Source organism: Acomys russatus, chromosome 28, assembly GCF_903995435.1.
Source record: "Acomys russatus chromosome 28, mAcoRus1.1, whole genome shotgun sequence".
NCBI classification, from domain to species: Eukaryota; Metazoa; Chordata; class Mammalia; order Rodentia; family Muridae; genus Acomys; species Acomys russatus.
Genome location: NC_067164.1, coordinates 19,716,634 through 19,734,299, shown reverse-complemented (window position 1 = coordinate 19,734,299; position 17,666 = coordinate 19,716,634). Strand labels below are relative to the sequence as shown.

Sequence of the window (17,666 nt, the reverse complement as noted above, 5' to 3'; positions counted from 1 at the left end):
ATACAAGCTGATCTAAGAATAGAAACCTCAATTGAGAAAATGCCTCCATCCAGATAGAGTGTAGGCAAGACTGCAGGGTATGTATTGATTAATAATTGGCGTGAAAGAGCTCAGTCCATGGTGTCACCTCTGGATAGGTGATCCTGAAATGTATAATAAAGCAAGGTGAGCAAGGCAAGCATAGCAAGCCAGTAATCAGCACTCCCATAGTTCCTCTGCTTCGGTTCCTGCCTTTAGTTCCTGCCCTGACTTCCCTCAGTGGGCCGAGACTCTGGCTATGTAAGCCAAATAAGCTCTTTCTTCTTCAAGCTGCTCTTGGTCCTGGTGTTTTATCCCTGCCAGAGAAAACTAAGACAGCAGGGCCAAGGGATGATGAATGTCACTGTCAGAGTTCCCTGCAGTAATTTGTCCTAACTACTCCATTAATGTCTTTCTCCTTCATGAAGCAGTCACTTCCCAACGAGGGCCAAGCTTTAGTCTATTTAGGCCTGCAGTGTCCACACTGATGTCTAGTACTCATTAAATGCATACTAAACGAATATACATGGATTTTTTTTTTTTTATTCATTACAGGAAAATCATGCCACCAGCCACTTTCTAATGCCCTAACCTTGAGGGTACAAAATTTACTTTTAAGATGCTAAAGCCCATATGCATTTTTGATGATGAACACTCATGATACCCTGACGCCTGCTATCAAATGCAATCGTGTCCCTGCTGGCCCTCCTTTTCTCTCCATATCACACAAACAGCATCTTTGGTGGCCAGGCACAGCAGCAGCAGAGATGCTATTTCAATGCAGGCTGCGTTGAGCTGTCACTACTTAGGATGACACACACCTGCTTTACAACTGATGTCTAAATTCCACTACTGAACATGCCAGTTCTCTCTTCCTGCAGGCTTAGCGTACATGTGGCTCCTACTCCATTTGGATTAGGCTGCTCACTCGCTGACTTTCCAGCCTAACGTTGCTTAGTGGTGCATTTCACATCATCTAGGGTTTGACTTGAATATCCTGAATGTTGTAGTGATAAATGTTTAAAAGGCTGAATGAGGCAAAGCTGCCTTCTTATCTCACACACAGCAGATAATTTATCTCAGAAGGCCCCTGACTTTTCGGGGGCATAACAGGACATGTGTTGACTAGTCAAACAATTCATTTCAAAAATGAAAAGAATGGGTGGCCTTGCTTTTCCCAGATTTATACTGAAACCGTACTCTGAGGATAATTTTTTTTTTTGTTCTTAATAATATAAAATAGAAGATTTTTATAACATTTTAAACCTATGCTTCCTAAGAATAAAATGCAGCACTCCTTCAGAGTTAAAAGAGCTTCCCGCAGGCAACTTATTTCTAGAGAACCTTTCTAGAGAACCCCAGGCAGGGGCCAGACACTGGGAGGCTCTGGCTTGGGAAGCAACAGTGTCCCTCCAGGGAGCAGAAGCATTCTTGGCTGGCCTTTCCCCGCCCGTTCTGGAGGTGTCAGAACCAGCACGCCAGCTTGAGGAACCCTCCCAGATCATCCCTGAAGCCAGGTTCCCATACTAGGCCACCAAAAGACTCTGACTGATGACTACACAGCCACAGCCCCAAGCAGGTGTGTCTCACACCAACCAAGATTTCACGCTCCATCTTTTATCTATTTTACGGCAAGGCTACATTTCACTTCATCTCACAAAGGCTAGGAAAAACTTGATAAGGTCAGAAGCTAGTGGTTCAGTTCTCTCTCTCCCTCCTTCTCTCCCTGTGTGTGTGTGTGTGTGTGAGAGAGAGAGAGAGAGAGAGAGAGAGAGAGAAAGAGAGAGAGGTGTATATGTATGTATACACACACACACACAGAGAAAGAAAGGTGTATATGTACGTATACACACACACACACACACACACAGAGAGAGAGAGAGAGAGAGAGAGAGAGAGAGAGAGAGAGGAGAGAGAGAGAGAGAGAGAGAGAGAGAGAGAGAGAGAGACCAGAGGAGGACATCATGTACCTATGCTCTCACTTTCTGCCTTATTAGTCTAATACAGGTTCTCTCACTGACACTGGGGCTAGGCTAATGGGCAGGATGTCACAGCAATCCCCCTGTTTTTCTCCCCACTCCCACATCTGTGGAGTTATAGGCCCATGCACAACCATGCCCGGCTTCTTACAAGCACGCTAGGGATTTAAACTTCAGTCCTCACATTTATACATTAAGCATCTTTACCGGCCAACCCATCTCCCCACACCCCAGTGGTTATATTTTTCAACAAGATTCCCTCCCCCCCTTTTTTTTTTTTCCTTTACTTTCCTGCTGTTTCTTCTCTTGAGACAGGATCTCTAGCTTGGGCTGGATGTGAACACCCTCTGCAGCTGAGAATTACCTTGAGTTTCAGACTCTCCACTTCAGCCTCCCAAGTTCTTGGCCCACAGACCAACACTATCACACTTAGTCCGTGCAGAGCCTCGCTCATCCTGAGTTAGCCCTCACCCACTGAGATGCTCCCCAGCCCTGTATGAAGCTCTCACTGAATGAAACAAGTTCCTATCCTAAACTCAAGTGCATCGTTTCTCGGCTTTCGGTCCCATAGGAGGAGGATAACGTTTGCGGTACCTATTTACCAGGGATGTAATGAAATGACAGGTGTGGAAAAGCAAACTCTTGAATGTAATCTCACGAGTGGCTTCAGGGAGACCTGGCAGTTCTCCACTCCACTCTTGTCAAAGGCAAAACAGTTTGCACTGAGAGGCAGAAGATGGAAGAGAGTCCTGGCAAGGTGGGCTCACTTTGAGGGAAGGAAAGACACGGAGCCTTGAGGTGTGTGAGGGTGGCCTCACTAAGGGGGCCCACGCTTTCCCAGCTGGCTCATGCACCACACTGTCATCTCCACCAAGCAACAGGAGCCCCGTTGGGAAGGCACCCCAAAATCGTGTGGTGAAGCTCAGGTGCCCAGAAGGTCCTCTCCATCCTCGTAACACCCCCTCCATCGACAGCGCGGCAAGAGGCCAAGCCTCACTGCCTAGAAGCTCAACATCATACATACTTTAAAAGGGCATCTGAGAAATCACCGTATCTGACCCTTGTCCTGCAATCTTAAGTTCCTTCCTACGCTGGGCTTCTGCCTTCTCTTTCCCACCAAGGACTCCAGACCCCCAGATGAGAATGTCTGATTTCCAGATGTTCTAAAAATGCACAGGTATGTGATTGGTTCATCAAAAAGCAAGCGTGTGAAAATTCCTACAGCCTCAGAAAATAGACGAAGATGCTCAAACAAAGCAGATGAGCAGTGAATAGGTAGGATGGACCAGACTTGCACTGAGCAACACATATGTGTCTTACACATGTTGCTTACTGAAGAAATAAAGGAAGGAAGTATTCATGGAGAAATTCTATGAAATGTAACGAACCTAGCACAATCAAAGCATGCACATCCCAAAATATATTACACCAAATTATATTACAGTAGTTACTCTGGGGTTGAAGAAATGGCTCAATTGGTGAAGTGTCTGCTTTACACTCATGAGGGTATGACTTTGACCCCCAGGCTACATGTAAAAATGCCAGACATGGTGGGGATGTACTTGTAATCCCAGAGCTGGAGGCAGGGACAGCAGGATCCCTGGGGTTTTCTGGTCAGATGTTCTGCCTGATGAGCTCCAGGCCATGAGAGACCATTCTCAAAGGACATGGACAGTGATTTCTGAAGATAATAATCAACATTGTCTCCTAGTCTCCACATGCATGTTTACACATGCACATGCAACTGGACACACATGAATATGCATGCAAACACACAGAAAAAATATCATGGTTACTTAAGTACAAAGTGGGAGGGAGAGGGACAGAAAGAAAGCACAACAACAAAGGAGATAAACTGAGTGAGTGATGAACAAAATGAGAAAGAAACAAGAAAAGAGCTTGACTCGCTCCGCTCCACTTATGGAAATGGGCCATGGGCTGCTTCTTATGATCTAGAAATGAGTGAAAACAAAATTCAACAAGTTTCCATTCTGCATGTGTCACACAGGCAGGCTGAAGATGCATGGAGATGTCCCCCGTGAACAAAGGCATGGCGAGGAGGCACTCGCATGCGTGTCTGCAGGAGTGGACAGTAACACTGCCATTTACAAGAGAGACCTGCCTATGTGCATCAAAAGCGTAATCACATACCTACAGTACATACTGAGGCCCAGCAATCACCTGTTTATGAATTTAATTAAAATGATTTGCCACAATGTCTACTGAAGCTGTTTATGTCATCGTCGTCTATGATGATGGTTAATTAAGAACAAATATTAGGCAGAAGAAGGTTGGCTAAACGAGGGATTGGAGAGCTAGACCAAGAAAATCATACAACAGCTTTAAAACCGCGAGTCCTAGGAGATAAGAAACAACATGGGGAAAACAAGCATGTATCAAGTCATTTAACTTTGAAAAAAATAAATGCGTATGTATATACACACATAGGCACAGAAACGAGTTCATAAGTTAAGAAGGCAGACACTGAGCTACTGAAAGAAGTAACTTGAGGGAGTTAGAGCTCAGGTTTTTCATTGATATTTTATCTTACCTTACATTTTATTGCCTTTATCAAATTATTATTTCTTGGAATAAACATGGAGTTATTGGTACTTAAGGGAAAAAATTACTAAAGAAGACAGGCTGTAATCTGCTTTGCCCAAGGCACATAGTAGGTAAATAGCTAATCTTTTAGCCATGCTTGGAATACAGCTGAACAATTTACTGTTGTTGGACAACACATTTGAATTTTTAGCAGTGTCTCTGTGGACAGAGTTGGACCTAGGAAAGGATTTTCTTGTTGATAGAGGCTTCGGCAGGTAAACATGAAGAGAGAACGTTTTTTATGAGCTGGTTGGCTTTTCATTGGTTCATAAATCAGAAAGTCAGGTCAGGCATCCAGCTCCCCATGAACATGCTAATTACATGCTAGTCTATAATTAATACTAGTAGTCATAATAGCAGTTGAGGGGAGCACATGCCACAGTGTGCTTATGGAGGTCAGAGGACAGTCTGTATAGTATGCTCTCCCCGTCTCCCTTGGCATGAGTTTCAGGAATAGACCTTAGATCACCAGGCTTATGTGACAATCACCTCTACTGACTAAGCCGCTTCCTTGAGAACATTGTCTCCAGCCCCTCTAGGGTCTTCAACACAGGTGGCTGGCAAACACAGTGACCTTCAGTCCCAGTTCCTGAGCTGTTCATCCATGGTGACCAGGGGTAACCCCCAGCTCCAGACCTCTGCTGAGTATCTAGTTCAACCCCATCCCCCGAGCTGAAGTCAGGGTTTGCTATTTGGTGGGTTCCTCTTTCTTCCACTCTTCTCTACCCCTTTTCTTCTTCCCTTTCAGCCCCCTACCACTAGATATGAAGGAAAAAGAAATAGAGGGGAAAGGAAAGAGACCCTGAAATAAAGCCAGAAGCAGGAAATGGGGCAACATCATGGCTAGATAACTTCTTGCTGACTGGGGTGGGGGTGGGTAGGTACAGCTTCTTGGGGCAAGTTTGAACTTTGCATTCAGAATATATAATTTCTTCTTTCTTTCTTTCTTTCTTTCTTTCTTTCTTTCTTTCTTTCTTTCTTTCTTTCTTTTGTGCACAACTACTAAACAATCCACAATAAACTGCAACCACAACCAACAACAACCAACAACCAGCCAACAACTTACAGCTCTCTCGTAACCCTAGCATTTGTATACCCTCTGAAAAGTCCAGAATTCCAAACATCACACAGTCACAGAAACTATCTGCAGCTGGCAAAATCAAGCTCCCGCCAAAGCACGAGGCAAATCACAGTCAGCTGCTGCACAGCTGGGATTAAAGCAAAAACACATTCTTACAATATTTCTGTGTTTTTAAAGAAATCAAAATTCTCACCACACCTAGTTCCTGTTCACGTGGCACAAACTGATTTCTTCAGTACTTCCTATTTGTCTACAGAAGCAGAAAACCAAAGGAAAGATCACAAAGCTAAGCCTTTGATGGGGACTTCCTGGGGGCATCAGCACAGATGCTGGGATCTCAGCTGTGACAAAGGGGAGCTAGTGTGAGTTCTGTGGGTGACAGGGAAGGCATAGCAGGGACAGTGTCAGAGTAGGAAGTGAGAAAGAGAGAGAAAGAATGGACACTGAGTGGTTGAGCTAAAATAACTTAGAATGGCATAAACTGGGCAGGAAGCCAGAGGATGTCACTAGTTTGTAACCCATCACTAAAATATTTTGGGGGTTCATATGTGTAAGAAAGAATGGGTTATGCCTGCAAGACAAACTCCCTTTCATCTGTGGCTGGCTTCCTCCGGTCTGTGAAACTTTTGTTCTCTCATTGTCACTCTAATAAGTTCAGACAGATGCCACATAGTCTCCGGCCACATCAGTGGCCCCAGGCAAAGCATCACCAGGTATCTTCTTCTTTCTGTACTCTCCATTACAGGTATACCCAAAGAAAGAGGGGCCTGGAGTGCCACTGATGGCTGCTGCCCTTCCCCTAGTTTACTCAAGAAACTCACATCCTATAAGGGCTATGATGCTGTCCTCTCTTCCCTTTGATGTGACTAAAAACACTCCCTTTCTTCTGCCCAAGTCCCCGAGACAGTGGGCACCCAGCTACCTTAGAGGCAAGACACATAAAGAGAAAATCAGACGGAAATAAAATAGAGATTGTGTAATATTCCTGAGGCTATACCTAGCCAGGAATTGCTGACAAGGAGAAAGTATCAGACGCTAAAGAGAGAGCAGATCCCCTGTGGCCACTGTCGAGGCATGCCTGAGCATTCCTGTCTTGTCCTATGCACCCCTCCCCCCACCCCCGCATGCAGTGGCACATCACATTTTAATTCCACCCCCAAAATAAGCCAGAATGCCTTGCATGTCCAAAACTACACGGAATTCACAAAGGTGAGCTGCAACCCTACTTCAGTAACAAATCCTTCCCTGTCACCTTCGGTTTGAAAACTGACTTTAAGACACCGATGGATGTAAATTCACATAAGGATAACTATAAAGACACCTATCAAAAGTGGCCTTGCGTATCAGCTCAGGGAGCAGTCTTCTCCCACAGAGAAGAAAAGACCCTAAGGGCAGGGAAGTTATCAGTCTGGCTCACTGTTGCCCTGATGTCTAGTAAAAAGCCTGATACGTAGAAGAGGCTAGACAGGCATTTGTTGCATGAGCAGAAGGAAGGGTCTGGAATGGCACTTGAAACAGAAAAATCCCCATTCATAGACAGCAGCTATGGAAGTCGCTTGTTGCATGACTGCTGCAGAAGAAAAGCAATGGTATGAACAACACAGAAGAGTCACACAAAGTTGAAGAACTGAGTGGCCTCCAGCACGGCAGTAGCCTCCAGTCCCGTTATGTGCTTTAGGGATAAAGTTGGCAATGGACGCTCTGATTCTACAGAAATGCTGCATAAGCTCTGGGGGACACTGGCTCAACAGTGCCCAGCCCTAGTCAGGAACTGCTGAGGAGAGTTCCTGTCTTGTCGACAGTTCACACCATCTTTGTGAAGAAGTCCACTCAGGTCACTGTGAGACCACCATTAGTCATAATCACAAGCATAAGCTATGACCCATTAAGTCTTTGCAGCTTTGAGCCATGCTCCAAAGAGATGGCTTGCACTCCCCCCAGGGACCAGCTGTGCTAGTCAAATCCACCTTCAACAAGTAAGCAACATCAGAAGTTCCTCTGCTCGAACCTAACTTTAAAATCTCAGCGACACCAACCTCTTATATATGTAAAATTTGAGTTCCTCATCATAAATACTTTCCCTAAAGATACACTAATTTTGACTGAAATCCAAATAATTTCAGCATCTCGTCACTTAACGCAAACACTTCAAGTAAATGAGAAGAGGACGCAAACTGGTGAGAGGTGGGGCAAGTTCTCAGCGTTATATTTACTCACCCATCAGATATGAGTGTATTTTATTTTAACCAGACAGTAATGTCAAAAATTGCGTGTCTCTTCATGTGAGGCATTCATCTCCTCAGGTTGAAAATAAAAGTGAGATTTCAATAATATCTTTAGCTGCCTTTTATCACCCACATACACTACGTGCCAGGCAGGATAAATCCATACTTTTCAAAATTCTCTTTTCACCCTTATCATAATTGTTTGAGGTACATATTACTATCCTCGTTATAGAGTTGAGGAGAATGATCCGATGAAAGGTTAAATGACTTGCCCAAAGCCATATAGCAGGAAGTGGTAAATGGAGGTTAAAACAATCCTTTCCGTTACAGTCCTATAAAATGTCCTGTTGCTTGATTCCTTGGGTTTCAGTATCTAAGTATATAATATTCAAACTGAACACCCTTGGCAGACGCCCACTGAGTCGGTTTTATTAATTTCTGTTTTGGTTTTGGGTCTCTCTATAAGCAACAGCCAACCTGGTCTGCTTGCCAGCTCACCACAGACAAGGACTGCGTTTTTTGCCTTTATATCCTAAGGTGGTCACAAGAGAATGAATAGGGGATGGCTGACAGGAAAGAAAGCCAATAGGAAGCCGAATCCAAAGCCCCTTCAAGCATTAGGAGGGACTTAGAAGGCACATGGCTCCATTTCCTAATCACGGCATGGGAATTCAGTCTCTTAATTTTGATAACAAAGATATGGCAAACATCTCTGTCTCCATTTTACCCATGGTCCGCTGAAGCGTGGAGTTCAAGCACGTGTACATGACAGAGCTAAAATGAAATCCCAGGCGCCTTTTCTTTGGCTCCAGATCCTAAGCTTATAACATTTATACTTCACTTATTCCAGCTCCAGACATGCAAACCAAAGGTAGCACTGCCCCGTGTCTCAAACCTTTCTGCATATCCTAAGCTCTAGGTAAACAAGAGAAACATTGATACATGCATGCATTTTTCAAAAATGGGCAAAGTTCTACTCTTTCCTCTTCGATGTCTAACTTGTTTCAATTTAATTATGAGTAGTAATTGTGGTGCTTTGAATGGACCCCATAATCCTCAGTTGGTGAAACTGTTTGGGAAGGATTAGAAGGTGTGGCCTTTTTGGAGGAGGTATGTCACTAGGGGCTGGCTTTGAGGTTTCAGAGGCCATTCCCAGTGTGCTTTCCCTGGCTCCTGCTTATGGATGGAGATGGGAGCTCTCGCTACTTACTGCTCCAGCCACTTGCCACCATGCCTTTGCTCACCATTGTGGGCCCTAACCTCTAAAACCATGAGTCTGATTGAACACTTTATAATTTGCCTTAGTCATGCTGATTTGTCACAGCAACGTAAAAGTAACTAAGACAATGACGTTGGTCTCTATCTTTCTTTCATATGGTAGTTTTGGCTTCTCTCTCTCTCTCTCTCTCTCTCTCTCTCTCTCTCTCTCTCTCTCTCTCTGTGTGTGTGTGTGTGTGTGTGTATGTGTGTGTATGTGCATGTGTGTGTGTCTCACCAGGGTAAAACAGAGGTGCCTAAACAGAGAAACAAGGAAAGCAAGGAGGAGTGTTCTCAGGGCCTTGAGAGTTCAGCTTGGATACAGACTTAGATTTAATACCAGAATTCTAAGTGCAGGCGATAGAACTGTGATGCCAATAGTGAGAACACCGACATGCAAGGAGGGGTAAGGCATTCAGCAGTGGGAAAGCACCCACATGTGGATAACGCCTGACACCAGGTTGCAAGTGTCTAAGAAATGGGATTTTGGTCCCTGGAAATGGGTCAGAACAGAGTGAATAGCAAGAAACCAGTCCTAGGACCTGAGGTATACGAAGTCAAAAAGGGGCGAGGTGGGCAAGAGGGGATGTTGGACAGGATCTAGCTGGTAGGAAAGGATGTGTGAAGGTTATGGTAGCAACCTAAGTGCCCTTCCTAAAATCAAGCATTGGCAATGACAAGGTGACTCCTCTGTGGATCTACCTAGTGGGTAAAGGAGGTAAGCAATACATCACTGGTCTTCAACTTTGGTTACTATAAACCCTAGATAGTGCTGAGCCTTGTTACAGCCTGTCAATTATCAAACTCCAAAACTGGAGAAGGAAAAGAAATGAAATGAGACTTCAAGTGTGAGGCATGCTGTCATCTGTAATTACAGCATTATTTACCTTAATCAAACCTGAAATATAACAACACTGATATATGCCCAGATGTGTACACGGCATAGTATGTACCTGTCCATATCCCTGACCTCCCAAGAGAGGAAAATGATAAAAGACCTACAGAGAAGATACTCTGGCAGGACTCAGGGTCTTCTTTCACTGCCTCATTGACCTGCTCACAATCTCTTTTTGAAGAGCTATATATATATATGACTTGGCTTTGTCCCATATTCATCACACTTCCTATACCTAACACAGTGAGCATAAATAGTAACCGGGAGGTTCCTGTTAATTAGTTTCCTTGGCAGAGCACTCACTTTCTTTTGGTTTTGATGGGTCAGTAAAGTGGAGAATTATCCCAGTCACAGCATCATGACTGCATCAAGACAAACCAACCCAGGAAGCCCTGCCGCTATGAAGTGGCAGGCTTCTTTTGAAAGTTTAGCACATATTGGAAGAGTGTGGCCTGGGTGACAGACATCCAGAGTCAATGGTGATAAGTCAGCACTGAATGGTACAAGCATAAATACTGCAAGCGGGGGGGGGGGGGGGGGGGGGGAGATCCAATGCTGAGAAAGCCTATTCGTGAAGAGAGGTTGTATAGTCTCAGTGCCAAGACAGTACATGGGAACTGATCATACCTTCCCTTCTTTCTCTCTTCTTGGTCTCTTTTTCTTTTCTCCTCCTCCTTATTTTATGCATAAAAATGCAACCAGCCTGAACTAAAGCAAATTGGTTTAATTCCCCAGAGGGAGCACAAACAAATGTTCCCAGCAACTTTCTACTCCAGGCATTTGCACGAGGGTTTGTGGATGGAATGTGAAGCAGGCAGTTATGTAAACCAGTAATCAAATGAGACATTACCCACTTCAACATGCCCTAAACCAGTATGCACACCACCAATTAAAGCTCTGAGCAGAGAGAGGGGGAAACCACAGGGGGCGGGGGCGGGAGAGGGGAAGTCGGGTGTGAATGAGTGTGTGTCTATGTTTGGTTGTATATGTGTGTATAAGTGTGTACTATGTTTGAGAGAGAGAGAGAGAGACAGACAGACAGAGTGTGTGTGTGTGTGTGTGTGTGTGTGTGTGTGTGTGTGTGTGTGTGTGTGTGTGTGTGTGTTTGGAGGTGAGGTGGGACAGAGGGAGGAATGCAACCTGAGGGGAATTAACTTTCTTCTAGGGGAAATGTGTCACTGGAGTGCTAGCAGGAGGTCTCTTTGATGTAACAGAAGAAAGAAAAAAACACATTCAATAATTTCATCAAATTGAAGTTTCATTTTCAGCCGTTTCCCTAAATTGTCCAGTCATTACATACTTGACAAGGTGTTTACACCTGCCCACTTTGAGGCCATTCTAAAATACCAGCTAAGTAGAAAATGGTAAGCTGTAAACACCAGAGGTTGTGACCTTCTGGCTCCTGTTTTGCTTCTCCCTCTCTTTCATGGCCAAGACAATTATAAAAGCACTGGTCCTTCAAGGACTTGTCCAGGAGGTTAAGGCACAAAGAATGCAATTATGAGGCTAGCCTTAGCTGAATAGTGAGCTCTTGTTTCAAAAAATAAATGATTAAATAACCCAAAGTTAGCAACGTCAAAATCGTTGTGCATTTTAACTTACACATTTATGATTCCAATCACTACTCAAAAATTGCTTAAGCATAAACAAATTAAATTACAGCATGTCTACTCTTCCCTCTGGAGGTGATTACATTATTAAGACTTTGATCTAAATCTTAAAGGAGTTGGCCACATACAGAAGAGGCTTCTGCCTTCCTCCATAGCTTTGGCTTCAGCTCCTGCTTCCGGTTTCTACCTTGAATTCCGACCCTGACTTCCTGTGATGACGGACTGTGTGAAGCCAACCTGAATGATGGAACGAACCCTTCCCTCCCCAAGTTGCTTTTGGTCATGGTAGTTTATTACATCAATAGAAAGCCCTGATTGAGGCAGGGGACAAACTATAGCCAAACCAAAGCACGCCTCCTATTTGAGTAACTTGATCACAGCTCCCAGTTGTCTCCAGTTAATGACAGGATGGGGCAGTGGCAGCTCTTTTTGTGGCACACCCAGCTGTGGCCCAGCCAGTGTTTACCTGCACAGGAGTGGTGATCTTGGTAGAAACCATCCCCACAGGTGGACACGCACTGTCCCTGCTGCATCAGCAGGGGAGGCAGACAAGATAAACACTCCAGTCCACTGGTGCACGCGGAACACTGGGGCTGGCAGGCTGGCTCCAGACAAGGCGAAGAAAGAAAAGACCTCAGGTTAGCTGAAAGACATCACTCTGAAGCTGACTCTTACAGATCCTAATCCTGAAGCTCTGGGTCACAAACAATAGCTTAAAAAAAAAAAAAGGCAAGAAATTCACAGCATTCATTTGCAGAGTAAGCAGTGCATGCCAGGCACTGTTCAAGGGCTTTATAGGCATAAACACTTTAATTTTCACAACTCTAGGGAGTCGGTATGGTTAACCCCAATTTTACATTTAAGAAACCAGCTCTAGTCATTAAATAAGCTGCCCCAAACCACCAGAAACTAGCATTTGAAACCAGATGCTCTGGCTCAAAAGTCTTGGTCCTCTCTATCTAACGGGTCCTTAATGTTTTTATTACCCAACTTGTGTACTAAGAATAGTCCTAAACAACTTTCAAAGTGAGTGAAGACTATAAACTAAGAAAAAAAAAAAACAATCAAAATAATAACAATAAAAGTAGCTAAGCTGTGATAAGATTTATCTACACCCTAGACACTATACAAAGATTTGACAGTGTTCACATGCTTAACCTTTGACACAACCTTGGGGGGCGGGGATGGGCAGCTAGGAAGCTAAATAGTCACAGGCAGAGCATAAACTAATACACTTGTAAATGGGTTATTAGCTTCACAAATCAGAGAGAAGGGTAAAAACAGCATGTGACCGCAACCAAGCCTAGCTTTCCTAGGTAAGGGCTCCCCAGATGTACAGAAGTCCTGAAGTGCATCCGAACTCGTTCCGGAGCCCTTGATAACTTGTCAATAATAAGTTCTATTAGCAATTGTCTGTATAACATGGAACAAGATGACAGATTTTGTCTAGCCCATTGGTTCCCTGTGTACAAGGCCGGGACGTTCTGGTAAGTGATCTTGGCGATCTCCTTCAACTCTGAATTTCCACTCCTGATTAACCGAGCATTTTAGTAAATGCTAGCGAGCATCCCAACGCTACTATCTTTTCAGTCTCCAAAATGAAAGGGATCCAGCTTTGACAATTGCATCTGAACTGAAAACCACCCACCTTCCGGGAAATACTGGGGCATCTACAACATGTCAGAAGAAAGAGACGCTGAAGGTAAAGAGGCCGAGACACCTACGACTTGTAGTGACTTTTAGATGTATGCTTCCTGCATTGTAGGTCTCTTCCATGACAACACTGCGGCACAGCCAAAGAACAAATCCCACTGATAGTCTCTTGAGCCCTGCACAACCCTACGTCTGGGTTGCCGTACCTAAACAGAGACTGCCTGCGTGGTAAAAGCCTAGCCCACAGCTGTGTACACATCGTCCGTTCTGCAGCAGCCTTGTGGGGTCCTGGCAGAGGTCACAGTGGTCTGGAGTGTGAGAGCAGGTCAAGCAGTCTGGGTGGCAGTGAACTAAAACCAAGAACAAAGAAGAGAGAACTCAGCAAAGGCCACCATCTCCTGGAGAGTCCCACAGGACGCACACATTACATGGGAGAGGAAAGACAGAGAACAAGGGAACTCGGATGCAAAATGTTCCCACCTAGCAACAATATGCATCGATGCAAGATTGCAAGGTGCCCCCTACCTGAAACACCACCACCATCTTCCCTAGTCTTCAATCAAGCATGTGAAGGAATGGGCTCCTTCACCTTGTGCCTGTTGCATTGACTCTAGAGAGAGGCGTAACTACCTCCTCACTATGGGACTTGAGTACCGGAGAGACTTCTGAAGACAGGCACGCACAGAGAGTTTAGATATGGTGCCTGTAACTCTTAAAAATAGTTATTGTCTTTAACAAATACCACCAGTTTTCTTCTTTTTCTTCAGAATCTTGACTCTCATTTGGACTAATCAGGATTACAGCTCATCTCAGTGGTAACAGTCACCAAAGGGCTGATTTCGGGGTTTTAAAAGTTTTCAAGAGCCTGATATCTTTAATGTATCATACATGGCGGGCTAACTGTTTGCTTTGCAAAGCCCAGAGAACCACTTTGGCAAAGGTACCATAATTAAATATAAATTCCCACTGCTTTCCCCTTGATACAGGCTCCGTGAAGCTCTGATTAGCCAAAACAAGGTGAGGGCCAGAGCAGATGCCAGCATGGGACGCCAGCTTGCAGATGGAAACAATTCATTAGGAAATACAAACGGATGAAATGCTACTTGTCTCTGAGAGACGCTAGGCTAGAAGAGAGCAGTGTTGAGCTGGGCAGTTGCAGAGCCCGCCAGCAACTACCAACCGGAACTAATTCAACCCCAGGTGATTTGAAAGCACAACTGCAAAACAAGTAGATAAAATTTTCTTTGGGAAGAAATTAATGAGTCTTGAAACTTTAAAACCTCATTTGAGAACTGCAGAAAGAGCCATCTGCTTCACACTTCACCTCAAAAAAAAAAAAATCTTTGACAAATTTTGTAGGATTATTCTTATATTTCCAACAGTAGAAGGCAAGTAGGCCTTGCTGCATGCTTAAAGACTGTAATACTTAACTAATACAATTTCTTTCAAGATAAATAATGCATATTTTATAATGGAGAAAACTAAGAAACTGAGGGTCAATGACTTGCCTGGAGTTATATGGTTACAGACAGACAAATTATGCAAAGATTAATAAGAAGAAGAATGTGTCAAAAAATTCAGAAAACAACAAGTTCCCCAAACCAAGCAACTAAAACAAATTGGTTGAAAAATGAGAATATCTATGAATTTTCTTGACAAGAAAAATCATCTCAGTAGGAGCAAACCTACTGATCACACCTACCTTGTGTGCAATCTGGACAGCATTGTCCCTTCACCACCAGGGCTAGGGTGGCCACTGGACATGGGGGGCAAGATGGCTCATAGCAAGTGACTTGAGCCCCTCGGCACTCACACACCTTGCAAGGGCCTTCTTCCCACTTCTCTCCCTCCTGTGGGAAACAGTGGAGATAGTGATGGAGAAGTGTAGAGGCTCAGAAGAGAAACTTGTGGGGTAGACCAGCAAGCTCCCACAGGACCAGTAGATGCATGCCATGCCATCAGCACTCCACCCTCCCAACTCTGCCATCAGACAACAAGGAATTAAACAAGCGCAGAGTTTCTACTTCTTTGTTTTTAATTGCTTTCTTTTTAATGTGCAGCATCAACGGGAACGATTTTAAGCACACTCAAGAGATAAATTGTGAAGTACCTTTGGGCAACCAGAATATGTAAGAAGTATTTCAAATGTGTCTCTCCACATATTTCACAGCCCCAGAGCCAAAACAAAAGCCACGAGGGGGCACTGCCACTACTTCATGTACCTAGCAGTTAGCAGGTCCATTAAACACAATCTCTATAATAAGAGTGAGAAACTTGCTTCAACCTCTGTCTTTCCTTATGGTGACCACAATCAGAGTAATAAGACAGCCCTTGTAGCCTCCAAATTAAAGCGTCTGCAGGTCCATTTTTTGTGGCTACAGATGTACCATGAGATTTCTTCCCTTAAAATATTCCTTCTGGCCACGCAAATTATGGTGACATGCATGAATGGTTTGACAGAGAATCTATACTGATTCTAGAAGCAATTTCCTCGACAATCCACTGACCCTGGAAATCAGAATGAGACAAAGGTTCCTTCATTGACTGCACTGGATTGATCAGAGAGAGAGAGAGAGAGAGAGAGAGAGAGAGAGAGAGAGAGAGAGAGAGAGAGAGAGAGAGAAAAGAGAGAGAAACTAGGAGAGTACATTTTAAAATAAAAGTCTGATAAGATGCTTGCTGAGCTAACTAATGGAAAATATCGCTAACAGTCAACTTGACAGTATTTTTCAAAGTAGATGGGAAAATATGAGAAAAACTGAAGAACCCAGTGATGAGAAGGAAGAGCTGTTATTCGGGCTGGGTTCCTAGACACTTTAACGCTTATGATGATGTGCTAGCTGGCACGAACGGGAAGATACAAGTGAAGGGATAAACAATCGGGGTGTAATATGAATAAATTATAATAATAACTTAAGAAGATGCATGGTAGCACAAACTAAAACACTAACGAAAGGAAGCTCAGTTGCTTGGAGACCGATCCCTTTACCATCTCAAGGAGTGATTCCTTCAACACTTTCCAGTACACGGGGTTCCCTCAGAGACCACTGAGTTGTCTAGGCTGGAGAGACTCATCAGAAGGGGAAAAGGGTACGCGTAGGTGCCCGTGGTTACTGAAATGTAACTGTCAATTACAGAAAGACTTTTAAGAAGAGCCCAAGTTTCATCAATACCAGTGGTTTCTAACCCTGGTGCCACCAAACATAGCTAAGAAAAATGCTAAGACACCAAGTCTCCCATGGAAAGTTCACGCAAAGCATTACTTAAAACAACTCTGTGAGGATCCACGCACAAATTAAAAACCCATACTTACTGGAATATGCTTAATTTCACTCGCCTTTGAAGACAGCTAGAAAGAAAGAGAAATGTATTTATGATGCCGTTAAAAACACCATTAGGCTGCTCTGTTTATTTTTCCATTAGGAGTTATCCATTTCCACCACACAACTTTACTCACTTCTTATGAGTACATGCTCGGAACGCATACCAATGGAGGGCGAAGACGACACGGTGAGGAAACACTACAGAGTTCTGTTCTTGCTTTCTTCTTGAGTACATGGGTTCAATTCCCTCTCAATATGCAGGGATTCAAGGTCAAAGGATCTGAACTTTTAAGTGAAACTCTTGAATTTTTGTGGTACCAGACTACTATGGAGATTCATACTTATTCCTAACACTTGGTTTTCTTTAGTTCCATTTGGTGTAACTTACTTCCAAAAAAGTGAACTGATATTATGAAACGAATACAAACTCAATATTTATTAGGGCACATTAATTTCTTAAATTCTTGAAACAATAAGGGTGACTAAAATATCCCCCACGAGACAAGTGATGACAATGTTCTAAAATTATCAATGTTTTCAACTAAAGATATGCCACCGGCTGTTCCAAGTGCTTTGCATCTATCATCTGAGTGCTACATAAAGAGGAAAAGGGGCCGTGCTGAAGATCACAGTATGTGGCATGGGGAGGGGACTGAAACTCATAGCCTGCCTTGGTGACCTTACACCACTACCTCTTAGAACATACGGAAGCACTGGCAGGTTGACAGATGTGGCTGAGACCTGGCAGTTTCCCAGTCAGAGCACTGACTCCCAGTTCTCACCACCCTACTCTGATTGGTCAATGAAACCACTGTATTTATGATCAATGGACATATACTAACAAAACAAAACAAAACAAATCTGTCAACATCCCAAAATCTACATGAAAAAAAAAAATACCGGCTTTAAAACTAGGGCAGGGCTGGGGAGATAGTTGAGTTGGTAAAGTGTTTCCCACAGTCTTTGAGTCTTTGAGTTGGATCCCCAGCACCAACATAAAAGAGACGGACATAACACATAC

At 43.9% G+C, this 17,666-nt stretch overlaps 1 protein-coding gene across 1 annotated transcript in view; it reads right to left on the bottom strand.

The window, feature by feature from the left end:
- The window catches only part of Fras1 (Fraser extracellular matrix complex subunit 1), a 401,691-nt gene that overhangs the window by 202,892 nt on the left and 181,133 nt on the right, over positions 1 to 17,666 (bottom strand). The window contains exons 11-14 of the mRNA XM_051170886.1: positions 16,636 to 16,671; positions 15,025 to 15,172; positions 13,529 to 13,672; positions 12,136 to 12,270 (exon numbers count right to left, since the gene is read on the bottom strand). Of these exons, the coding sequence (XP_051026843.1) occupies positions 12,136 to 12,270; positions 13,529 to 13,672; positions 15,025 to 15,172; positions 16,636 to 16,671 (463 nt within the window). The remainder of the gene's footprint in view (positions 1 to 12,135; positions 12,271 to 13,528; positions 13,673 to 15,024; positions 15,173 to 16,635; positions 16,672 to 17,666) is intronic.